The 26,868-nt window shown below is 41.3% G+C and overlaps 2 protein-coding genes across 4 annotated transcripts in view; one reads left to right on the top strand and one right to left on the bottom strand.

The window, feature by feature from the left end:
- FAM114A1 (family with sequence similarity 114 member A1) overlaps positions 1-935 on the top strand; it is a 131,355-nt gene extending 130,420 nt beyond the window's left edge. For both annotated transcript variants that reach the window (XM_033947434.1, XM_033947444.1), the window contains exon 14: positions 100-935. In XM_033947434.1, the coding sequence (XP_033803325.1) occupies positions 100-201 (102 nt within the window). In that variant the 3' untranslated portion in view covers positions 202-935. The remainder of the gene's footprint in view (positions 1-99) is intronic.
- A 1,629-nt stretch (positions 936-2,564) lies between these two features.
- TMEM156 (transmembrane protein 156) overlaps positions 2,565-26,868 on the bottom strand; it is a 49,595-nt gene continuing 25,291 nt past the window's right edge. Inside the window, exons 4-6 of one of the 2 annotated variants that reach the window (XM_033929266.1) lie at positions 25,461-25,580; positions 14,214-14,309; positions 2,565-4,064 (exon numbers count right to left, since the gene is read on the bottom strand). In XM_033929266.1, the coding sequence (XP_033785157.1) occupies positions 14,215-14,309; positions 25,461-25,580 (215 nt within the window). In that variant the 3' untranslated portion in view covers positions 2,565-4,064; position 14,214. The remainder of the gene's footprint in view (positions 4,065-14,213; positions 14,310-25,460; positions 25,581-26,868) is intronic. The other variant, XM_033929276.1, reaches the window with a different exon arrangement.

Raw genomic sequence — 26,868 nt, 5'->3', positions numbered from 1 at the left:
TAAGGAATGTGTCCTCTAACTGTAACTCAATTGGAGTTAAATCCTGGATGAGATATGCTGTGCTCGTACTATCTGGTGTTGTTTTTCTTTCTTCCTCAGGGCTGCAATAGCATAACCTATATCGAGGATGCTTTCCAGCTGCTGCTTCCAGTTCTACAGATTTCACATATCCAATCCAGCTGCTCAAAAGCACAGCAATGACACATTCTCGGGGGCCCTGGCTGTGCCAAAGGACACCACAGAGCCGGTCTTCTATACATTTGCATTAAAAGGATGCCAAAACAGCTGCAGACGTTAAGCATTATGCAGTTTTGCACATATTGACACTAAAACATGATTTGTACAGATGATAGTATATTACTGTATTCTTCACTTAACCTCAACAGATGTGACACAGTAATTACTCAGAAGACTACAGACCTCAGGATGAAGGCTGTTTATTAAAGGATGCTGACGTTTGAAAGGTTTAACCAGCACAGTGCATAAAGAACAGAAAATCTGAAACTAATTTTACAATCTATGCAGCTTACAACACTTTCAGTTCTATCCCCTTAAACATCTATAACCTCAGTGTAAAAGATTAATTTTAAATGCATACATTTTTTTTCTATCTGCATTTCATTTTTTAATTTTAGCTGGTCATTTCATTTCATAGTGTTCTAACATTCTTTGAAAATGTTAAACTGAGTAGAATAACGTATCCAATTCCATTAAATTATTTGAATTTATTCTACAACATGCTTTTGCAATGTAATCTGTCATCTTGATAGCTAGAGCACCAAACTTTAAGAATTTTTGGAAACTTTGTACCATTTATGACAGTACCGTATTTGGGATTTTATGGTATGGAAACATTTTGCTACAATTATTACCAGTCCGATGACATAACACTGCAGTAAATTAATAAAAGAGAATAAAGGAAATGTTTACCTGTATATACTTTTTTGTGTTAGAAAGAAAATATGTACCAGTCTTTCCTTTCTGAAGACTAAGATTGATAGACTGCTTGTGGTATAACTGCATTGTGTTTGGCAATTCGCACCACATCCCTTCTGTATATTTTGTACACATCAAAATGCACCACAAATCATAAGTCTCTGCTCAGAAGAGGTAGGGGGTAGTCGGTTTATTGAAAACTGAAGAGTATTTACTTATACATGGAAAAAAAATCCCAAACTGTAGGCCGGGAACCCCAAATTGGGTCACAAATCCTGTTTGGGGGGAGTCATAACCTAGGTGGGCTCTCCATAGGCACATCATTATTCTGCATTTCCACGGATAATTTTATTTGTCCAGCATCATGGGGTCACAGACACAAAAAGATTAGGAAACACTACTCTAGAGGGCAAATAGCAAAGAATCTGAGTTGTGCCACACAGCGTCTGTTCAGAAGGAAGGTCTTTGCAAAACATTCAGCATAGTTTGGGGTACAGAGGAAGAGGAGTTACCATAGACTCTCCACTAATAGGTCTGTCTCTGATGTACATTCCCATGCCTGTGAGAGTTATCAGTTAAGTGAATATTGTAGGTCAGGGGTGCCAAACTCTGGCCTCCAGGGCTGCAAACCAATCAGGTTGTAGGCTATCCATAGTGGGTATGTATATGAAAGATCTGCATATTCATTAGGAATATCTTGAAAAAAACAGACTGATCTGTGGCCCTTGATGACCAGAGTTTGAGATCCCTTTTGTAGAAGATATCACCTCACAAAGAAGAATTGCTCATCTCAAGTTTGATCTTGACTTTCTGACTGACAAGAACAGCCTGGATGTGCCTCTCAAGTGCATGGGATGCCTAGAATCTTGTGTAGACCACCTTTATATCTTGTCAGTGGACATGAATGTGCAGACTGATTTGCATTATTTAACCAATGGTTTCTTCCCACAAAGCTTCACTAGTCAGTCAAGATTCAGTGGCCACCTGAAAAATCATCTACCACTGTTTTTACAGCAAAGGCATTTTTTCAGGGGGAGATTACATAAACAAGAACAACGAGGGTTTTTTTCCCCCATTTTTAAACTCCACAAAACATTTGTACATCCCTGAATTGCACTTCTGACTGCTTTCTCTACCCAAGCGAATGAGGAAGATGAAGAGATGTTTCTCTGCAGTTGGCAGTGAAATATACTTACTGATTCACAGCCATCCTTAGAACATAAAAATAGCTATACTGAGGCAGATTTCTTTATTTATTTTTAGTATTTATATACTACTTATAGCCTAAGTACTTTACATTCAGGTACTCAAGCATTAAGCGACCTCTACAGTTTCTTTTGCATTGGTTTGTCATTGGATATATTGGGTTAGTTCTTCTGGTTGGATTAAGTGACCTGCCCAGCAGTCTAGGATTTGAACTCACAACTGCAGGGTGCTGAGGCTATAGCTCTGATCACTGCACCACACACTCCATCTAGCCCAGTATCCTGCTTCCAGCAGAGGCCAATCCAGGTCATAGATACCTAGCAGAATTCCATGCTACCAATCCTAGGGCAAGCAGCGGCTTCCCCCATTTTTATCTCAATAGCAGATTATGGACTTTTCCTCCAGGAACTTGTCCAACCTTTTTTTTTTTTAACCCAGACATGTTAACCACTGTTATCAAATCCTCCAGCAACAAGTTCCAGAGCTTAACTATTCTTCGAGTGAAAACATATTTCTTCCTATTCATTTCAAAAGTATTTCCATATAACCATTAAGTATCCCCTAATCTTTGTACACCACTCAGGATTTTGTAGACCTCAATCATATCTCTCCTCAGCTGACTCTTTTTCAAACTGAAAAGCCCTAATCTCTTAGACCTTTCCTCATATGAGAAGCATTCTTTTTCTTCTTTCCTGCAATGAGTTGAGAAAAATCCCATACTGGTTTTAACCCTGTTCTTACTCATAAAGAACAGGGATAGCCCAGTGGTTAGAGCAGTGGGCTAAAAAGTACGGAAGGCAAATGCTTAACTTTCTATTGCTCAGATACAAACTAAGGGCTAGATTTACTAAAAGCCCTCTCATGTTACTGCATGTTAAAATCCATCATGTACTGTACATCCCTTCTTTTGTAATTGGATAATTTACAAATAATACACATAAACACAGTAGCACCAGCGTGTAAACCCTCTGAGGATAACCTATTGAAAAAGCATAAATAAATAAGACTTACAGCTCTTAAAGTGCACTACTGAATTAAGATGCGCTAATGATATCAATATGTGTTATTAGTACCCCCAGTCCCATTGCATAAAATAGAACCTATGGAAAAATAGCACTGTAATAATATTAGTAGGAGCCCTAATGGTTAGGGCAGTGGGCTGAGAACCTGGGAACTGGCTTCAGTTTCCACTGCAGCTCCTTATAACTGGACAAGTCACCTAATCCTCCATTGCCCAAGGTACAAAAAAACTTAGATTATGAGCGGGGACAGAAAGTACCTGCATATAACAGAAAGGTACCATAGAAAAGTAATATAGCAAAACTATGACCCCTTTACCCTTTAGTAACTCTAGCTGGTAACAACCAGACAAGATAATGAAACATATAATGAAGATATATTTAAAATATCTTTATGATACACTATATAATTTATTCAATGTGGATGGTCTAAAAATATTCAAAACGGCTTCTCAGAAAAAAATATTCCTTCTACTTATTGGTCTCTGTGCTATGAAGACTATTTCTGTGCAGGCTATAACTGATAATCTTGACAATTTATTTCCTTTCTTTTTAGGTATTAAGCATTTTTGAACAAGGGATTGTCATTTTTGCTGCTTTTTTTAATACTCTTATACAGCTTTTTGTTCACTATATATAGTATTGAGCTTATTCTCACCTTCACTTTCTGAATATGACATTTTCAAGCAGAGTCTAAGATAACAAGGTACTAAAAAACTTCGACCTTCCAGTGCAATTAATCAGTCTTCATCTGGCCAGTCACTGATTCTTATGCTTGAGAAATGATACTAAAAGTTGGGTTGTCTTAGTCTTTGTAGGTTTCTTCCTTCTGCGTAAGACCAAAACAAAGCACGTTGAATGAAGTTATCTTCCACACTGACCTTTGTTTTCATCTTACCACAGCTGCAATTTTAAAAGAAAAGAAAACATCAGTGAAGTCGGGAAGTTTAAGGAGCAAATCTATGTTTATTGTATAAATATGAAAAAATGAATGCTGATTTGTCAGGGAACACAAAAATATTCAAATTAGTGTAGGGTCCATTGGCGTCTTTTGTAGAATTGTAGATTTATTTTGCTGATATAGTATTTGCACATCCAGGGGTGGGAGGGTGGGTACATGTTTATATGATTCCTTGTTCTTTTCTTTGATGGTTGGGAAGGGAGGGGGTAATTTTGGGTATTGATAAACTGTTTCTGAATGTTTATAAGTGCTTAATTGTTATGGTTATGACATGTATGTTATGATGCACTTTTTGTAAGATCTGAAAATTTAATAAAGATTAAAAAGAAAACATCAGTGAAAAGAGGGTAAGACAAGTTAGCCTTTTCAGTCCTTCAGTGCACTTCCAGATGTGGATAAACTAAACTAAACCTTAAGTTTGTATACCGCATCATCTCCACAGAAGTAGAGCTCGACACGGTTTACAGGAATTACTAAAGAAAGGAACTCCAATGGGAAGAAAAAGGGCTTGGTAAAAAGGAAAGAAAGAGGGGACTAAGTAAAGAGGAGAGGGAGGGAGTGGTTACATTTTAGAGAAAAGCCAAGTTTTCAAATGTTTTCTGAAGCGTTGGAGGGAGGTCGCACTCCGAAGAGGGGCAGATAAGCTGTTCCACAGCTCGGTGATCTTGAAGAGGAGGGATGTTCCAAGTTTTCCTGTATGGGATATGCCTTTTAAAGAGGGGAATGATAGTATGAATTTTTGAGTGGATCTGGTAGAGTTAGGATTCGCGGAGAGCCAAGATAGAGGAAACAGGGGAGGAAGGATGCCGTGTAGAGACTTGAAGGTTAGGCAGGCGCATTTGTAGTGAACCCTGAGGAGAACCCTGAGCTACCCAAATGGATCATGATAGACCTGCATGGAGGCATGAAGGGTTGAATGGGACAATTAAGAATGTAAAGTAAGACACTGACCAGGGATCATTTCTTTTTCTGAAAGTCTTGTTTTATTGTGTCACCTGAAAAACTAGGCATTACAGTATATCAGCACATCTATTCTAATGCTACAAATGCAGTCAAACCTTGGATAGGGAATAACATGGTTTGTGAGTGTTTTGAAAGACGAGCAAAACATTTTATTACATTTTTACTCAATAAACGAGCGTTGTCTTGCAGTACGAGCACATATCGTGCGTCACATCATCAGAACCCACAGTTGAAGTGCGCACATCTTATGCTGAGCGCAGCTGAACATAATAAAAGTGTCACACCCAATTTACCCACAGTTCAGGCATGCACTACATATGCGCATCTTACGCTGAGCGTGGCTGAACATAATGGAAGTGTCATACCCAATTTACCCATAGCTCAAGTGCTCACAGCATACAGTATTTTGTATTAAAGTTTTTGGGTTGTGGAATGAATCGTCTGAGTTTCCATTATTTCCTATGGGGAAATTTGCTTTGATATATGAGTGCTTTGGATTACAAGCATGCTTCCGGAACACATTATGCTCACAAACCAAGGTTTTACTGTATTATAAATATAATTTTGAGGGGAGACCAGCATTCAGAGGGTCCCTGGTCCAATTTTCAAAACAGATCCTCCACATTCTGGGGTATTTGAGCTTGGAGATGCTATGGAGGCAGTGGTTATACCTCCTTGTGATGGGGGAGAGGTGAGGAATCTAGACATTCTTAGGATGTAAAGGATGATATGAGTGAAAGCTAATGAGGAGCCCTAAATGGGAAACCTGTTCCCATGTTAATGTAAATACAATTAATTAACTAATGTCGATGCTTTCACCATCAGTGTTCAACCTTCTAATGCAATCCTTGGGAGTCAACCTAGATCTCAAATAAATAAAGCATTTCACCTATGCAGATGACATAACGACCATGCTACCTGTAATGGTTGCATTAGACAACACCCTCACCACTGTCACAAAACGTGTCCACATCATAGAAAACTAAATAAGAACAAAACCAAATTCCTTTGACTAGGACCCTCAACTGACCCATGCTATACTCCAAGGATTGCAGTAAATGAAACAGACTTTCCATTAGAACTACAATCTTGAAACTTAGGAGTAGAAATTGATAACCACCTGTCCATGAGCACTACGTACAATCAATAATACAACAGTCTTTCCTTGTGATGAGAAAGCTAAGATCCATCAGAAAATACTTTGAAACAGAGGCTTTCTGAATTTTAGTGCAATCCCTAATCTTATCCTGACTGTAACACTAACCTCCTCTTCTACTAAACCGCACTAGCATTTTTAGCATGGGGAGCCGCGCTGAATGGCCCGCACTGCTCCGACACTCATAGAGTTCTTATGAGCGTCAGGAGCAGTGCAGGACATCCAGCGCGGCTCTCTGCGATAAAACTGCTAGCGCAGTTTAGTAGAATAGGTCCTAATTCTTTGCTCTAAAACATTATTATCGCGTCTACAACTACTTCAAAATGCAGCAGTATGACTCATACGGACTATGGATATCGGAACACCTACAGCCCTACTATATGAAACTACATTGGCTGCCCATAACTGCAAGGACCAAGTTTTAAAATAGGCAATAGAGAATGACACGGTGACTGTTACCCGCGGCAAGCTGCGGGTAGCCGCGGGTAACCCACTGAAATGGGGACGAAAAAAACTTGGTCACTGTGGGTACAGGAACAAGGCCATTCACCACCCCGTGGAGCAGTGAATGGCCTTGTCCCTGCAGTTAATTGAGGGAACACGCACAAAATACTTAAAATCTGATCGCACGGTTCGAGCAGCTCCCTCCCTCCCTTGCCTTTATCTTTGTTGGTGATTTTTCTCTTAACAAGCAGCCGGAGCATTTCCTGAAGTCGCGTGCAGCTGCCTGAAACTTCTCCTCTAACGCAGCCGGAAACAGGAAGTTGTGTCAGAGCAGAAGAGAAATTTCAGGCAGCCAGCCAGCCAGCCACACACGACTTCAGGAAATGCTCCGGCTGCTTGTTAAGAGAAAAATCGGGAGAAACAAGATGGCGTCTTGGTAGGAGGACGCAGTGACTGCAGCTCCTGCTCGATATCCAAATGTGTTCTAATAGCTCTGTGGAGCTTAATACTATGCCTAAAAGAAGAGGTAGAGTGGGGTAGCCTGACCGCCAGAGTCTACCTTACCGCGAAAGGGAGCAATCACCAGCTTCTTCTCATCTTCACCTCGGGGCGTTCCTGCAGATCCAGACACGAGGGAAGCATCGGCGTTAAGGGGCAAAATCTCACTCAGCCCCACGGGACCAGCGCTTCCTTCGCAGCCAGGTGAAAGGGGAATTCTGGCTGCAACCCAAACAGCTGAAGCAACGCTGTCTATGGAGCTATCGGGCTTTCTGGCTCCCCAGGATTCCATGGCTGGGTTATCTACAGCGAAAGAGGCTACAGCAATTTCAGCAGTGCAAGGGGAACTGCCAACTCTTCAACCCCTTGAGAGACCTGCTGAAATTACATTGGAATCAGTTTGGACTGCATTAGACTCCCTCCACAAGGTATGTCTAGGAATCTCACCACTTGTGCAAAATCAAACTGTGAAAATGCAAAAGTTTGAAGAGAATTTAAAAGTCCAAGGGAGAACGTTAAATCCTTAAAACAATCTGTTCACAGAGTTCAGTCTTCTTGTACCTCAATTATCCAGGACTAAATAGTGTTTTTGAGGAAAATGAAAAATATGGAGAATTATACCAAACAGTTGAATTTAAGAACACTGATTTTCCCAAAAACACTTACAATGTCCCCAAAAGAGTTGTTCTATACATTTTTTTAAATAAGTCTTTAAATACCCTGAAGATGGGCTTCCTCCTCTACATAAAATATATTATATACCTGTTTCTGTTAAAAAACCTTCCTCTTCAAAAGTTGTTCAATCTAATGTTGATTTGTTAAGCCCTATCGTTTTATCAAGAATTTTGGAGACTTCAGAAGAAGAGGTTGTAGTTTGAAAAACGCTTCTAGTGACATTTGTATTTCTATAAGATAAGGAAGCACTTCTTTGCCTATTTTTTAGGTTAAAAGAAGTCTCCTATATTTTCAGATGTCTCTAGAATGACACAAACAAGAAGGAAAAGATTCCTAGAAATAAAAGCATTGGGGGCAAAATTTCAGTTGCATTATCCTTGTAAATGTGTAATTTACTTGAATCAGAATACTTATGTTTTTTATGAACCCTCCCAATTGCAGGTTTTTTTGGAAGGGAAGGGAGTGATAATGCAGAGTACCAATGATCCCAATTTACCGGTCTGATTTAAAAAGGTAGACGAGCTACTAATTTGGTTTCTGTTAATTTTCTAAATCTTCTTAATTTTTCATTCCCAATGGTATGTGAATTGTTTCTCCTCTTAATGTGGGCTATTCAAAAGTTTATAATATATTCAAAATTTGAATGAGTACTTTTTTCCTTTCTATACTGTAAATTGGGAAAACTTTTGTTTGTTCAATAAGTTCATTTTGTTGAAATTATGATAAACGAATAAAAAAAAAAAAGAAAAGAAAAATTGCCAGTGAAGGTAAGGGTGAGGGAGGGAGATGCACGGACCACAGCGGGCAAAAGGGAGGGAGGGGACTGCCAGAGATAGAGGACCCAGCTGAAATGAACCTTTTTAAAAATATATATATTAGTTTCCCATAGAGCTTGGGGGGAAAAAAGGACACCAAAGCAAAACTGGCCGAGGAGTAGGAAAGAGAAAGAGGAGAAGGATAGGCAGGTGAGCCAGATGCTGGAAGCGGGGGTAAAAGAGGGAAAGAAGCTAGATGCGGTTGGAGAGCAGAGAGACACGTTGGTGTGGAAAAGGAAGAGAGGGGAAATCTGAATACAGGAAGGTAACAGAAACAGAGGGGAAATTATGTGCATGGGGGCATAGGGACAGAGAAATACATGGGTATGAAATTATGTACATGGGGCATAGGGACAGAGACATAAAGGGGAGATACATGGGGGGGAAATTATGTGCAATGGGGCATAGGGACAGAGACATAAAGGGGAGACATGGGGATGGTATATGGACACAGGGGGGGGGGCAATGCTGGACACAGGAGGGAGCATACAGATACAGAGGGGAGATATTAGAAATGGGGAAAATAGGAACCCAGAAGAGAGATGGATTGTGCTGATGGGATCAGATGGTTTGCGGGGATGGGGGCAGGGACGGGGACCGAGCTCGCAGGGACTGAGCTCACAGGGATGGGGACCGAACTTGAGGGGATGGGACAATGAGCTCACGGAGACAGGGCGGAGAAGGGGACAAATTTTTTCCCCACATCATTCTCTAATAGGCATCACTGCTTTTAAGATCCTGAGAGGGAATGCTCTTAACTACCTAACAGAGTTGGCCACCCTACTCCAGGGTGCCTCCAACAGATATTCCACCAGAAATCTTTTCCACTTAAAATTCCCAGCATGCAACAATATAAAGTCTACCAGGCAAATTACCTTATCCATCCAATATTGATTAGCAAAATGCTGGAACCAACTACCACTTACACTATGATCTTGTGACCACCAGTGGCGTACCAAAGGGGGGCAGGGGGTGGTCCGCCCCGGGTGCACACTTCAAGGGGGTGCACAGCCGGCCGGGTCCAGAAGCTCCCGCGCTGCTGAAAACAGCCAACTCTGCTCTGAAATATGAGTCGGTAGCCGTGCTGAAATGCAGGAAGGTCCCGCGATGACTACTTCTGCTGCCTCTGCTCCGGAAGAGGTAAGTTACATCGGGGGTGGGTAGGGGGTAAACCGGCAGCTGCAAATCCCTGCGTCTGCCAGCCCAGCTCCCCTCCGACGTCACTTACCTCTTCCGGAGCAGAGGCAGCAGAAATAGTCATCGCAGGACCTTGCTGATTTCAATGGAGAGAGAAAGGAGCATACCAGGGTGGTCGAAGGAGAAAAAGGGGGTCAGGGTGGTATGGAAGGGTGGTGAAGGGAGAGAAATGGGGTCAGGATGATAAGGAAGGGTGTGGAGGGTGAGAAAAGGGGTCAGGGTGGTATGGAAGGGTGTGGAGGATGAGAAAGGGGGCCAGGGTGGTAAGGAAGGGTGTTGAAGGGAGAGAAATGGGGTCAGGGTGGTAAGGAAGGGTGTGGAGCGTGAGAAAGGGGATCAGGGTGGTATGGAAGGGTGGTGAAGGGAGATAAAGGGGGTCAGGGTGGTAAGGAAGGGTGGTGAAGGGAGAGAAATGGGGTCAGGATGGTAAGGAAGGGTGTGGAGAGTGAGAAAGGGGGTCAGGGTAGTATAGAAGGGTGTGGAGGGTGAGAAAGGGGGTCAGGGTGATATGGAAGTGTGGTGAAGGGTGAGAAAGAGGGCAGATGCTGATGGAAGTGGGGGGAAGGGAGAGAAGAGAGTGAAATACCAGACCATGGGGGTGTGGGAGAGGAAAGGAGAGGAGAGAGATGCCAGACCATTGGAGGAGGGAAGGGAAGAAAATGGATGCCAGACCAATGGGGGTGAAGGGAGAGATGGAAGGAGGAGGCATAAAGTTTCTGGAAGGGGACTAGGAGAGAAGATGCCATATAGATGGGCAGAGAGAGGATAGATAGTGGATGAAAGGAAGAGAGTGACAAGAAGATAAGGAAAGCAGAAACCAGAGAATACAAGGTAGAAAAATGTTTGTTTGTTTGTTTTTTGCTTTAGGGGAGATGCATCACTGTTTCTGTGGTGTTGCATTGTATGCAAAGTCCAGCTTCTTGGTGCTTCAGTTTAACCTTTGTCTATATATTTTTATTCTATCTCCCCATTTACAAAACTGTAGAGCGTTTTTTAGTGCTGGCTGTTACCACCATGGCTAAAAACCACACTACAATTTTGTAAAAGGGGGAGGGGTTAGTTTGTGATTACATACTAAGCGAAGGTGTTTTCTGTGTGTTTGAAAAGACATGGTTTTCTGTTAGGATTGACTGTGTAGGATTGATCTGTACTAGTCTGGCTTGTTTAGTTTTACAATGGGTTTATTGGTGTACTGCTCATTGCAGTATGTAAGATGCTGCCTTTTCCTAGGTACACTCTTGTGTGACGTGTGGATTATTACTAAAAATCATGTTTTTCGTACAGATGGGGGGGTCAAAAAATGATGGGCCCCGGTGTCACCTATGCTAGGTACCTACTGGTGACCACTATCTCAGGTTCAGAAAACTTTTAAAAGCATTTCTATTCCAAGCTGATCTAGACCCCACCATATCATCCAGTTATCGCCCAATAGCAAATATTCCTCTCCTAACCAAGTTGCTGGAGTCCATCATATCTACCCAACTTTCATCCTATCTTGAAAGATTCTCCATTCTCCTACCCTACCAACATGACTTCAGACCCAACTTCAGCACCGAATCCCTATTGGCCTCATTAATCTCAAAGGTCCAACATCTTCACCCTCGCAATAAGTTCGCAGTTCTTCTTCAATTCGACCTTTCTGCAGCCTTCGACATGGTCCATCATGATATACTAATCCTCCAATTTTCTGAAAATGGCATAAACTTAACAGTATTAGATTGGTTCTCAAAATTCTTACGTTCCCGCTCCTACTTCGTTAACATGAATGGCTCCTCATCCCTCCCGTGGAAACTGATTTGTGGAGTTCCTCAGGGCTCACCTCTATCTTCGATTCTCTTCAATGTTTATATGTCCTCCCTGAAACTCCTCCAACTGTCCCCCTTGGAAACACTTTACACTTATGCTGATGACATCCTTGTCCTCCTCGAGACCAACTCTAACCTGACCAATCTCTCTGAGAACATCTCCTCATGTATATCGAACCTCCAATCCTGGGCCCTCACCGTACAAATGAAACTAAACGAGACCAAAACAAAACTACTTTTGCTCGGCCCAAAATTAGATCAGCTACCCACTCACATCTCACTGTCTTCTGGCACCACATTGCAACTTGAACACTCATGCAAAGTTCTGGGCATCATCATTGACTCCACACTGTCCTTCAATGACCACCTTAATTCCTTAGTAAAAAAATGCTTTTTCAATCTTCACATGTTAAGGAAAGTGAGATCCTGCTTCCATCAACATCACTTTGCTGTCCTCGTACAATCCATCATTCTTTCCAGGCTGGATTACTGTAACTCCATCTACTTAAGCCTGACAAAGAAAAGCCTTCATAGACTCCAGCGGATCCAGAACACTGCGGCTAAACTAATCTTCGCTAAAAGCAAATTTGACCACGACTCCCTGCTTCTGTCTAAGCTTCACTGGCTCCCAGTAATCCTTAGAGTTCACTACAAATGCGCCTGCCTAACCTTCAAGTCTCTACACGGTATCCTGCCTCCCCTTTTTCCACTATCTTGGAACTCCTCTAATCCTAACACCACCAGATCCACTCAAAAATTCAAATTATCCTTCCCCTCTTTAAAAGGCATATCCCATGCAGGAAAATTAGGAACTTCCCTCTTCTTCAGGATCACCGAACTCTGGAACAGTTTTACTAGCCCGCTTCGGAGTCTGACCTCCCTCCAACTCTTCCGAAACCTTTTGAAAACTTGGCTTTTCTCCAAATTGCAATGACCTCCCCCTCATCGATATACTAAGTCCCTCTAAACTTCTCTTCTTAGTCCTTCTACTTTCATTGTAGTTCCTTTCTATACCAATTCCTGTAAACCGTGCCGAGCTCTACTTCTGTGAAGATGATGTGGTATACAAACTTAAGGTTTAGTTTAGTTTAGTTTAGTTTAAGACAGGGAGCCAATCCGGCAGTAACTGAAATGGTAATTGTAAAAGCCCATTTCTAAACTGTGTAATGCAACTCCTGGGACATAACGATGAAGCAATGATGATCTACTTGAACTTCTAACTATGTATTTGTACTACCTGTACTAGCAACTCTATTGAATGTCCTTGTCAAACTGCCCATTATAACTTCCACTTGTAATGTAATCCGACCTTGAACTGAATATGTAAAATTGGAATAGAAACCCTGATTAACATAACATAATAGCCACAATGCAATCAACTATATGAGTCTCAATGTGTTTTCAGCATTTATGATAAAATCAGTGAAGTGGTTCCTTTGGTGCGATTTAGTACAATTGTCACTTACTACAGGCATTGTTCCTAGGAAAGTAAAAAGAGTGCTTGTTAGATCTTTATGAGACTTAGGGCTCCTTTTACAAAGCCGCACTAGCGGTTTAACGCGGGTAATAGTGCGCGCTAAACCGCCGGCCGCACTAGCCGCTACCGCCTCCTCTTGAGCAGGTGGTAGTTTTTCGGCCAGCGCTAAAGCTGCTAACGCGGCTTCGTAAAAGGAGCCCTTAGTTCTTTGCTCTGTTTAAGGTTATTAAGGTTATTGGCAGACTTTGACCAATTTATTTTGTGTTTGTGCTTTACCATTGCCAATACAGGCAGCAATGGCTTCTACCGGATAAGTTCTGTCCACTGGGTCCATACTTGTTTTTAGTGGTATTAATGCCACTGAAAATCCAGACAAACTGACTTGGCATTATCCAGGTAGTGCCAGGGTGATCCCAGGCGCTAAGGTGGAGCTGGGACTGACCCAATTAGTCCACCAACCAGATAATATCCAGAAAAGGTTAGGACAGCAAAATGGCTGTCCTATCTTTAAGTATCTGGGTACCATCCACATCAGCATGGGGTCTCAAATCCCCATTAGTATAATCTGTACAAGTCTTCCAGGTTCTCTGTAAGCTATTGTTGTCCTGCTGTGGTTTCATGGGTAAATGCAAGGTAGTATCCTTGCCCTATTAAAAACCTTTCTTCTCAAATAATCCTTTTAAACATAACAAGGATAATATTCAGCTGAGCTGCTATGTAATTTTATTAGTATATTCAGTGATTATATCCCTGTAAGTGGCACCACATATAGCCAGCAACTGTATGAGCACTTTCAATTTTTTTTAAATTACTTCCTCTATCGACAGGTCTATGAAAATGAAAGAATGAGTCTCTGTGTAGTCACTCTGCTCCAATTTGTTCTTAAACCTTTATTTCTATACTAGGTGACTTATATAGAAAACTCATGTGCCAATAAATACAATCAGAGATTTAAAAAAAAAAGTAACAGAAATATCATTTCTGTCATGAGATGCACAAAATTAACTGTCTGGAAATATAACCCTGGACAGAACACTAAGTATTTCCTGATCATACTATACCTTACTCTGTACGAACACTATGGTCATGTTCAGAAATTGGAGGAAGCTCACATTTTATTTGTGAAGAAGCAGAAGAATGCCTTTGTTTCGCCTTACCTATTTAAAAATAAAAATGTTAAAACTTCCTTGTTATCCTTCAGGCATAAGGATTTTAAATTCACAAAACACATGTAATTAAGAAAATAGTCCATTAGTGAATATTTGCCTTTAGATGTTTGTAACATTCTAGGTTTCAGTTATACAGAACAAAGAGGACCCCTCTCCTCAGTATTTATATATAATAACAGACCTCAGTAGCTACCCTCAGAGGACTAACTTGGTCCAAACTGAGCTTTAATATGCCAAAATCATCATTAGTTCATTCTAGAGTCATCCCTGCATTTAAACAGTAGCTTTTACATATGTAGACTGGCATACAGGTATAATGGCCATTTTAAAAAGGGGGGCTAGCTAAATCTACTATTGCTCACCACATTTACATTGCCAAGAAGTGTGGTAGAGGTGGTGAGAGGGAGGAGTTAGGGCAGGCCAAACATATTGATGTGGATTGGATTACCAGATGTCCAGGAAAACCCAGACATGTCCTCTTTTTAGAGGACTGTCTGGGCTCCTGGATGAACTTTCCAAAACCCAGATTTATCCAGGTTTTGGAAAGCCCCAACAAGCTCCGGCTGCATCTGGAGGTCCTCTGAGCATGCACGGATGACGTCACACACATCCATGCCTGCTCCAGGCCCTCCAGACATGGCTGAAGCTCATCCGGAAGAAGAGAGAAGGCTTTGTGGGGTGGGACAGAGCAGAGCTGGGGGCAGAACAGGGCGGAGCTAGAGGAAGAGCAGGGTGGGGCTGCAAGCAGAACTAGGCGGGGTCATATGTCCTGGATTTCCCGGATAAAAATATGGTAGCCCTAGCTGTAGAGTCACTATCTTAAAAGATAGATAAACGAAAATCTAGATATCAGCATTTGCACCTATCCCTAGGCATACATAAGTGTTGTCTTAAAAGGAATATATCAATGCCAAGGTCTACCCCATGATCATCCCACTAGGCATAAATCACCCCGATTACCCTTGCTAGTTTTCTGATGCTTCCTGCCCTATCTCCCACAAGCAACCTACTTCCTTCTGATCCCCCATCTAGCAACAACAACCCCTCCCCCCCAAAGTATTCAATCCCCCAAGATATAGCCTCCCAAAAAGAAGAACCCCTTGGAACCTGGGCTGAAGCAAGCTATGTGTAGGCAGTGCAGCAGCACAGGATGTAAGGGATGTGGGAGCTCCAAAATTGTGTCCTTATGAGTAGTATATCAAATGTGAATAAACTTGAAAAATGTGAATAATCTTGAAACTGTCCTTCCCTGCTTGGTTGTAAAGCAGTGGGCGGGATAGGAGCTCTAGGGGGCGTGTTGCACGCGGCACGTTTCTGGTTTGGGACAGTCCTAACAAGAACAACAAACTCTCTTAAAGCTCTCCTCAGCAGAACCTTATCCTCTGATCCCATATCCAGCTTTACCGGGGTCCTTAGGCAGGCTGCTAAATTAGGGCATTGTGGCCTTATTTGGCAGCCTGATCTCTAGCAGTAATACTTTGAGATTAATACTAAGGGCTTCTTTTGCGTTAGGACCTTAACGTACGGAATAGTGTGCGCTAAATTGCCGCGCGCGCTAGACCTTAACACCAGCATTGAGCTGGCATTATTCTGGAAGCATACCGCGCGGTTTAGAAACTTAGTGTTGTGGTAGGTTTTGAAGGGATTGGATACTGCAGTTGAGAGTTGGTTTGAGGGGATTGGTGGGTCGCTTCGCAAAGGCGCTCTTACTAAGGCCTTTGAACCGGGTTTGTGCATTGGGTTGAGCTGGTTTTGTGCATCGGGTCTGGAAATCCGATCGATCGCAAAACCGGTCAAACCGGTTTAGTGACGGCCATTAGACGATCATTAAGTTTACTGCATCCCTAGTCAGTCACTATTCTAGAAACATAGCATGCAAAAGTTATACCATGTAACTGCAAGTGAGGCGTGTACAGGAGAAGGGCACGGATGAGGTCGAGGATATACCCAGCACTTACCATATGTGTTAAGATTCTAGAATACTGTCAGTTATGCATGAACTGCAACATTTAGTTGTGGTCATTAATTATCCGCTATTGGCATGGCTTAATCAATGACGGCATGTAAATACTGACCTATACTAATTTTCTATAATGGCAATGATGTGCATGATTGCTGATACAGTAAATGGCACTCAAAATTTAGCGCTGAAAAAAAATCAGTGCTAAGTGTGATTCTGTAATGGGCACATGCCCTTTACAGACTAACCCTTAGCGCCGATTCTCAGGCTTAACTTTAGGTGCCGGACTTACATCTGCTGAAACCTGGTGTAAATGCTGGCGCTCAAGTTAGATGCACTGAGGCTGTATTCTACCATTCTGCAGGCAAATTTTGGGAATGCCCATGACCACACCCTTCTTGAGTTACATTCTAGTAGTTAGGCACCGTGCCCATACAATACCGCCACATGCATCCACAAATCTTAAGTGGTGCTAATTAACTTTATTAATTGGTTATTAGCATCCATTTATTGGTAGCTAAAGGCTCATTACTCAATTAATTTGTGCGCACATCTTGGGCACACACAAAAATATCGGCATGCAAGTCTGGGTGCTATATATAGAATCCAGTGATTAGGGCACAGCATAAGTGCTGAGATAATTGGCATTTAGCATGCCCGTTAGGTTCTGCTGAATTTTTTGTGAGATCATTGTCACTTGATATATGAATTTTACTAATTGTTGGGCGAGGTGTTCAGCTTAAAAGTCCCAAGAGATAAATTGGATGAGTAATGCACAATGCATTTACTTTTACTTTTTGCATACCATTAGAAATCTGTTACCCCCCTCACTATGGCAACAGCAGTAAGAGGGAGAAAGGAGAAGATATAACCATGGGATGATATGACTTTATAGATAATCAGGTCGATAAGTTCTTAGTAAACTATCAGCAAACTTTTTTCTCCTTTGTTTTCTATATTTGTACCAGGTACCCCAAGACAGATGAACTTCTTTAACATTTCTAGGTTCTGACGAATCTGGATATATTAGCGACAGCGTGGGCTGAGGACTTGCATTGCCAGTTGACTGCTCAACAGTTACAATGGGTCCTGAAGAACATTCAGAAGGTGTCACCCAATATTACTCACTGGGAAATGCAATTGAAAATTGTTCTTAGACTTTACATTCCACCGGAACTTGCAGCCCGGATGGGGATTACTGCGTCGCATTCTTGCCCGAAATGCAATCAGGCTCACGCATCTTTGAGTCACATGTTTTGGGCCTGCCCCGCAATCCAACAGTTTTGGAGATATCTTGGCCTATATACCACTTCGCTTTGGGGAAGGCGATGGCTTCCGCAACCGAGGGCGTTATTTGGATTTTATGGGCAAATATATTTTATTGAGCAATCAAGAACACAACAGAGTAACACAAAGTACAGAACCAGCTCAAAATTTTGAAATATTCCCCAAAAGAACCACCCCCCCAAACCCCCCCAAACCCCCCCTCCCCACCATACCCACCCCTGGGTCCTCCTTCGAAACACAAATTAACAAAGAATCTGAATAACAAACTATACAAAAGAGTCACAAAAGGGTAAGTACAAACAAAAGCTTCAATTAAGTATCCGGCTACGAGCCAGAGGGGTCAAAGTATTCCAGAAAGGTTCCCAAGTGGTCTGGAAAAGACGACCTTGGCGAGAAGACAAGTCAGTCACATCCCTTCGCTCCCACATCAAAAGAGCGATCATGCGGCTCCTCCAAAGGGAATACTCCAGAGCCTCAGCCTCAAGCCATTTTAACAGGATGCATTTCAATGCGATCAGGATAGACCACTTGAGGAAAGCTGCAACTCCCTTGGAACGTGGAAAGTAGTGAGGAACAGTCCCAAATAAAAGCAAAGGGGAACTGCGAACAGTAACATGCCAAATATTCTCCACAAAAGCAAATATAGCAGTCCAAAAAAGTTGTATCTGAGGACAAGTCCAAAACATGTGGCCTAAGCTGGCTTCCGGAGCCTGACAACGAAGGCAGGCTGCGTGGGGACGGAAGTGAGCCAAATATGCCCTTTTAGGAGAAATATATAAACGAAAAATCAATTTAAAATGTTGCTCCCAAAAGGTAGTGTATTTACGAAAAGCAGGCAGTCGACGGACAGCCTGAAGGAGGATATCAGAAGGCAAGTCAACAGCAAGATCACCGGACCAAGCATCACGCAGCTTAGAATGGTCAAACAAAGGGCATTCATCCTTCAAGTGGCGGTGATGAAACGTGAGAGGGACCGGTTGTTGAGAACCAAGGGTAAAGGCCGTGGACAAAGTCTCATGACAGGCGGCCTGCAAGGAGCTAGAAGGTAAGGAAGAGATGTAATGATGGATTTGCATGTAAGCAAAATAGTCAGTAGGAGGGAGATCAATTCAGCTCGCAACTGAGCAAAAGATTTAGTGGCGCCTTCATCAGTAACCAAGTGAAATAGATATTGAATGCCCCTTGTTTCCCACCGAGCAAAACTCGGCCCATCAATCCCAGGTAAGAAAGAACCATTGAAACGAATAGGAAGGAAGGGAGAGACAGAAGGAGAAAGAGTGTGAAATTTACAGACCCAATGCCAAACCTTCCGTAAGGGTCGATGTAAAACTTTCATAGAAAGAGACTCAGGTTCAAAAGAAGGAATAGAATGAAGATAGGCACTAAAATGAGTAGAAGAAAAGCAGGAAAGTTCCAGAGCCGAGTTAGTAAACGCTGAAGTACCCCTATTATTTGGATTTTATAATATAGCCTCGCCCAAACCCAGGGGAATGTCAGCATTTATCTCCAGAGCCCTATAGATGGGAAAAAAAGCCATCCTCACCAATTGGCTCTCCCGTGATCCCCTGTCATATGCACAATGGAGATCCCTAATGATAGTGCACGCAACACTGGAGAGACGCATGGTGGGAGACTTGACTCTTGGCCCGGGTCGCAAATTTTGTCAGGTGTGGGAGCACTTCTGGCAGGACCTCACACCACGTGCTCGCAGTAGACTTTTGAATCTTTAAGATTTTATTCCCACTCTCAGCTGTTGGACCGGCCATGGATTCTTGGGGTAGGGAGGGGGGATGGGAGGGGAACTGATTATATTGTTGAAAATGTTATTTCCTGAATGGTACTACTGTTTGTATTTGCTTCTTACTGCTGGAATAATAAAAATCATTTAAACATAACATTTCTAGGTTCTGTAGATTTTCCATATTCATTTTCTTCTAGTATAACAGGTGAAAACCTGCATTTAATTTCTGAGTAATAAAATAAATACATTTTTCAAAATTTTAGTTCAATTGTACATACCCTGAAATCTATTTTAATGCTAATTTTAAACTTTGCAAATTACATAATCCAGCAATCAGTTGCGACAAAAGAAATACAGCAATAACTACAAAGATATTTAATAAAGTAGCCAGAATCTATTTTAAACTGTACATATCAATATGTCAACTTCATTTCTAGCAATGTAAAAGATTAGGACGATGAGAACACACACCAAAATGTAAAGGAACAAAATTCTGCTCAATCCACAAATAATTTGTGGATTGAGCAGAATCATATCATCAATATAAGAACATCCATATTGGGTCAGACCAATGGTCCAACTAGTCCACCATCCTGTTTCCAACAGTGTCAAATCCAGGTCACAAGTACCTGACAAAAACCCAAATAGTAGTAAAATTCCATGCTACCAATCCCAGGGCAAGCAGTGGTTTCCTCCATTTCTATCTCATTAGCAAACTATGGACTCTTCCTCCAAGAACTTGTTCAAACCTTTTATAAACCCAGCTATACTAACTGCTGTTACCATATTCTCCAGCAACAAGTTCCAGAGCTAAACTATTTGTTGAGTGAAAAATATTTTCCTCCTATTTGTTTTAAAAGTATTTCCATGTAACTTCATTGAGTGTCCCCTAGTCTTTGTACTTTTTGAAAGAGTAAAAAATTGATTCATTTGTACCCATTCTACACCACTTAGGATTTTGTAGACTTCAATCATATTTAAATTTCTATGCACACAAGCTTTAATAGTCCCAATGCTTCATAGAAAAGTTGGTTGTAAATTCACTTTGCCCTTGTCCATATTAAATTTCATCTGCTTCCCATTTCCTAAAATCTTCCCAAAAATTTTCACTATCCACATATGTTTTAACAACTTAGAAAAGTTTTGTGACATCTGCAAATTAAGGGGTCCTTTTAGTAAGGCGCGCTAACTGATTTAGCACACTAATGATTAGCGCCCGCTAAATGCTAAGGCGACCATTATATTCTATAATCATTAGCACGCACTAAATCAGATAGCGCGCCTTAGTAAAAGGACCCCTTAATCACTTAACTTGTCATTCCAGTTTCTAGGTAGTTTATAAATACGTTAAATAGCACCAGTCCCAGTACGTACAGATTCCTGCAGCACTCCACTATTCACTCTCCTCCACTGAGAAAAATGGCAATTTAACCCTACCCTACCCTCTGCTTTCTGTCCAATAACAAATTCCTAATCCATAATAGAACATTGCCTCCTATCCTGTGACTTTTTACAGGGTAACGTCATTCCACTCCACAAGAAAGGCTCAAAGATGGAGACAGCAAACTACAGACCAGTGAGTCTAACATCTATAGTGAGCAAACTTATGGAAACTCTGATCAAACGACAATTGGATAAGATCCTGGATGAGGAAAATCTACGGGACCCCCGTCAACATGGATTTACTAAGGGAAGATCATGTCAATCCAACCTGATCAGCTTCTTTGACTGGGTGACGGGGAAGCTGGATGTTGGGGAGTCCCTGGACATCGTGTACCTGGACTTTAGCAAAGCATTCGATAGCGTACCACACCGCAGGTTGCTGAACAAGATGAGTTCTATAGGATTAGGTGACACATTGACGAAATGGGTTAGGAACTGGCTTGGTGGTAGGCTTCAAAGGGTAGTGGTGAACGGCACCCCCTCAGAAATGACGGAGGTGATCAGTGGAGTGCCACAGGGTTCGGTCTTGGGACCGACCCTATTCAACATCTTTATAAGAGACTTGGCAGAAGGGCTTCGAGGTAAAATAGCATTATTCGCCGATGACGCCAAACTAAGTAATGTAGTGGGAAAATGCACAACGGACGAAGATTCAATGCCCGACAACATGATGCACGACCTACTCCTACTGGAGCGCTGGTCTAGGACCTGGCAACTCAGCTTCAATGCCAAAAAATGCAAAGTCATGCACCTAGGCAACCACAATCCATACAAGACTTATACTCTTAATGGTGAGATCCTAACAAGAACGGTTGCAGAACGGGACTTGGGGGTGATCGTCAGTGAGGACATGAAGGCTGCCAGCCAGGTAGAGCAGGCCTCATCCAAGGCAAGACAGATCCTAGGTTGCATTCGCAGGGGTTTCGTCAGCCGTAAGCCGGAAGTCATTATGCCATTGTATAGATCCATGGTGAGGCCCCACCTGGAATACTGTGTGCAATTCTGGAGACCACATTATCGCAAAGATGTGCTGAGATTGGAGTCGGTTCAGAGACTGGCCACCCGGATGGTCTCGGGACTCAAAGATCTCCCGTACGAAGAGAGGTTAGACAAACTGCGGCTATACTCGCTTGAGGAGCGCAGAGAGAGGGGGGACATGATCGAGACGTTCAAGTATCTCACGGGCCGCATCGTAGCGGAAGAAGATATCTTCTTTTTCAAGGGACCCACGGCAACAAGAGGGCATCCGTGGAAAATCAGAGGCGGGAAACTACGAGGTGACACCAGGAAATTCTTTTTCACTGAAAGGGTGGTTGATCGATGGAATAGTCTTCCACTGCAAGTGATTGAGGCCAGCAGCGTGCCTGATTTTAAGGCCAAATGGGATCGACACGTGGGCTCTATTCACTAGGCAAAGGTAGGGGAGGGTCATTAGGGTGGGCAGACTGGATGGGCCGTGGCCCTTATCTGCCGTCTATTTCTATGTTTCTATGTTTCTATCTCATGAGGAAATTTGTCAAAAGCTTTCTGAAAATCTAGATACCCTACATCAACCATCTCTTCCTCTTCCACATGTTTATACATACCTTCAAAGAATCAAGCATCTTGGTGAGGCAAGACCTCCCTTGGCTGAACCCATGCTGACCCAGTCCCATTAAATCATGTTTGTCTGTGTTCAATAATTTGTAATAGTTTCCACTATTTTGGACTACACTGACATCAGGTTTACTGGTCTGTAATTTCCTGGAACTCCTTTTAAAAACTGGCATTACATTGATGACCTTTCCATCTTCAGGTACAATGGATGGTTTTACTGACATATTACAGATCTGCAATTTCATGTTTGAATTCTTTCAGGTGATTTATCACTCTTTAACTTGTTGACTTAGGTAACTGACCTACACAATCTTAGTCCTCAACAAATGATCTTTGAACTCCTACTCACTAACTCTGAACTATGTTTATTCCATTTAGTCTGTAATACCTTTAAACCATTGTAAACCGCATAGCACCTCACGGTCCTGAGGTATATAAACTGTTATTATTATTATTATTCTCTCTGTCACTTCTTGGTCCCCATGAAAAGGAAGTGACATCAGAGAGAGAAATGAAGCCAGCGTGAGTAGTAGGTAAGAGATGTTGCTTGTGGTTGGTAAAGATTTGAAGAGGTAAAGGGGGAAGGAAGGGAAGGGAACATGGGGAGGGGGAAGAAGATATATAGCAGCACCCAGGGTAGTTTGCTCGCCTCACCTCCTTACTATGCCAGTGTCCTGGATGGTATTTTAAAACAATGTCTATTCCTGATTTAATGTTCTAACCTTTGCAGCTGATCCTTTAAGTTTCTTTTTAACAATTTTCCTCATTTTATCATAATTGCCCTTTTGAAAATTAAATGCTGTTATAGTAGATTTCCTTTGTGATTTCACTCCAGATATGAGCTCAGATTTGATCATATTATGATCATTGTTTCCCAACGGACCTAACACCATTACCTCTCTTATTTTGTCCTGTATTTCACTAAGGACTTGATCTAAAATAGCTCCCCATCTTGTCAGTTCTTGGACCAATTATTCAAAGAAGCAGTTATTTATTACAGCTAGGAATTTTACCTCCCTAGCTCTCCCTGATGTAACATTTATCCAGTCAATATCAGGGTAATTGAAATCACCTATTATTATAGTGTTGATCAATATGCCAACTTTCCTAATTTCTGTAAATATTTTTTCATCTGTATGCTCATTCTGTCCTGGCAGAAAGTAGTACCCTCATGGACGTTCCCTCATTGAAACAGGTGAAACTGTCTTGATTTCGTCATTCGATGTTGACAGTACAAGGAGTTTTACTGTGGAACTCATTGCCTCAGGTTGTAAGGAGTGTATCATCTTTACTAAATTTTAGGAAGCAAGTTAAAACAAGTGCTGTTTCAGAGACATTTCTTATGTAAGTGAGATGGTTGAGAGGAAGTCATTATATGGCTGTCAGCTACTAGGCTTGTTGTATTGAGGCTGGTTTTAGGGGGTTTTTTTACAGCTTACTTACTGTATGTGATTTTTTTTGTTTTATGATGTTTTTTGTCTAATGTTTGTTTATTTAAATTATGAGTATTTACTTGTAACTCGCTCAGAATTGTAGATGTGGTGAGTAAGAATGTTTTTAATTAATTAATTAATCAAATAAATAAATAAATAGTACAGCCAGCCACTATACTCTTTCCCTTTATACTTGGAATTTCTATCCATAAGGATTCCACACTGCTATCTCTTTCATGCAGAATTTCTATTTTGTTTGACTCAGTTCCCTCCTTAACATATAACGCAACCCCCCTCCAATTTGATATAATTTGTATCCTGTTAACACAGTATCTTATTGATTGTCCTCCTTCCACCAGGTCTCTGAGATGCCTATTATATATACCTCACTATATAAGTAAATGTATAAGTCACCTCCTTCACATCAGTCTAATTCCATATAACTGTTTATCTAAACTGACCAATGCATAAAACATTTCTTTTGTTTCTTTTAGGGCTTCAGATGTGCCAATCGTTGTTCGCTATTATTTTTGCGATACAACCAAAACATTTTTCATTTGGCTATGGCTGTGGCTTCTTCATTTGCCCATATATTCTATAAATAATTTTTGTATTATTTTAAATATTTTTTAACCTTTTTTTTTTGAAAGTATTTCTCAATAAATATATAGATTTGTAAAAAAAGTTCACTTAGCTTTTCCTTAATAGGATCAAATCGGGGTTTGTCACATCTATATATTTATTGAGAAATACTTTCAAAAAAAAGGTTAAAAAATATTTAAAATAATACAAAAATTATTTATAGAATATATGGGCAAATGAAGAAGCCACAGCCATAGCCAAATGAAAAATGTTTTGGTTGTATCGCAAAAATAATAGCGAACAACGATTGGCACATCTGAAGCCCTAAAAGAAACAAAAGAAATGTTTTATGCATTGGTCAGTTTAGATAAACAGTTATATTATATATACCTCTTCATGTAGTAGTATATGCTATAACTCTCACATTCTACTTTTTAGACTTCCAGCATTTCTATACAGACACTTCAAATTGTGATTTTTCTTTGCTTCTATAAGCTGCTTAGAGGTTGATGGGGATAATTTGCATCCTTTACACTACTCTCCCCTTAAATACTCCTGGCTTTCTTTCACCATTGTTGAATCCTCTCTATTGGGTTTCCCTACATGTCCTGTTTCAGTAGTATTCTTCAAGGATATTGCACACTGAACCATGTGCTCCTGGGCGACTATTGGCTTCTCCCTGCCCCCTCCCCCCTCCCCACTTCAGTTTAAAAGCTACTCTATATTTTTTAAATGTTAAAACCAGCAGCTTGGTTCCATACCAGTTAAGGTAGAGTTCATTCTTTTAAAACAGATATAAACTAAAAAAAAAAATGCATTTTGAAAAAAACCCAGAAAAAAAGATTGGTGATTTCTCTAATGTCTTGCCACATTTCATGTATGCAATCCTATTAATTCTAAACTCTTAATCATCTGTATTATATCAATGCCTCACATATTTGGCTTCCTATTTTTAGTAAATATGTGACTGACACAAGTTGCACACATCTAAATGTAGAGTGCAGATATTGAATGAATTGTATCAATAGTTATTCCATTTAACTACAATATGAAGGCCCCCCCCCCCCGAATAATGGCCATAGGCCTTGATTACTTACGAAGAGGTGTTAATCTTTTTTCATTCCTCCAAACTACATTGTAGGTAATGTAGATCATGGCAAGCACAAAAACAAATGATATCAGAGTTAACCAAATGATCTTCACCGTACACATAGCATCTGTATATGCAAAACAACAAAGGAGTACATGAGTTTCATTTCAATCTTACATGTTAAGGTGTTGCAAAGTAACTTTTTATCAGGTCAACATAAACCAAACCAACATTAACAAAGTTGCTGTCCTATCCTTCTTCAGTTCCTTTATCCAGGAGATCCGAGTTCAAACTACTGTACTTTTAAAATAAAAAATATTATCTTTTTTTTGTCATGGAATGCATAAAAGACCATTTTCTGTATTTGCATAGCATGCATTGAAGTTGAGGAGAGTGGCTGGGGAAGGTGGTGCAGTTTGAGAGGATTATCTTTGGAGTGAAAGGCAGTTTATGGGGTTGTGTAACAATTTGGAGGGAGGGAAGTTTTCAGTGCATTGGGCACTTATGGGGGCTATTTTGAGTGGAAAGGCAGTTTGAAGGTTGTTAATGCAGTTACAGTGCTAGGGTAATTGTGTGTGGATAGTTTTGGGGGGGGGATATTTTGAATGTGAGGCAGTTAGCAGAGTGGCAGAGCAGTTGAGAAGGGTAAATATTAGAGATGGGGTAGTTTGCAGGGTGATGCAACATTAGAGGAGACAGTTTGCATGACAATGGTAAAATTACAGGGAACAATTTTTGGGAGTTTAGGCAAGTTTCAGGGCTAGATTTTGGTAGAGGCCAACTAAATTTCAGTTTCAGTGCCAAGTCCAAATCATTTCGGAAGTGGAAAAAGGACAAAACTGACGAAAATTGGAAGGAGCACAGGAAGCAGCAAAAAGAATGCTACCGGGTGGTCAGAAAAGCAAAGAAAGAATACGAATAGAGACTAGCCAAGGAAGCATGAAATTTTAAACCATTCTTCCGATATGTGAAAGGAAAGCAGCCAGCGAGGGAGGAGGTGAGACCTTTCGACGAGGGAGACAGGAAGGGAGTGGTGAAGGAGGAAAAAGAGGTGGCTGATAGACTAAACACGTTCTTCTCGTCGGTCTTTACAAGAGAAGACATGTCCAACGTGCCTGAGCCGGAAACAATCTTCAAGGGAAATCAAGAGGGAAAATTATCATACTTCAAGGTAAGCCTCGAAGATATGCTCAAGCAGATAGATAGATTAAAAATTGACAAATCTCCGGGCCCAGACGGAATCCACCCAAGAATACTGAAAGAGCTCAGAGACGAAATAGCAGAGTTACTGCGACAGATTTGTAATCTATCCTTGAGAACAGGGGTAATCCCGGAGGACTGGAGGATAGCAAATGTTACGCCTATCTTCAAAAAAGGATCGAGAGGGGACCCGGGGAACTACAGATTGGTGAGCT

Source organism: Geotrypetes seraphini, chromosome 1 (assembly GCF_902459505.1).
Source record: "Geotrypetes seraphini chromosome 1, aGeoSer1.1, whole genome shotgun sequence".
Lineage (NCBI taxonomy): Eukaryota > Metazoa > Chordata > Amphibia > Gymnophiona > Dermophiidae > Geotrypetes > Geotrypetes seraphini.
This window is presented reverse-complemented; position numbering and strand designations above follow the sequence as displayed.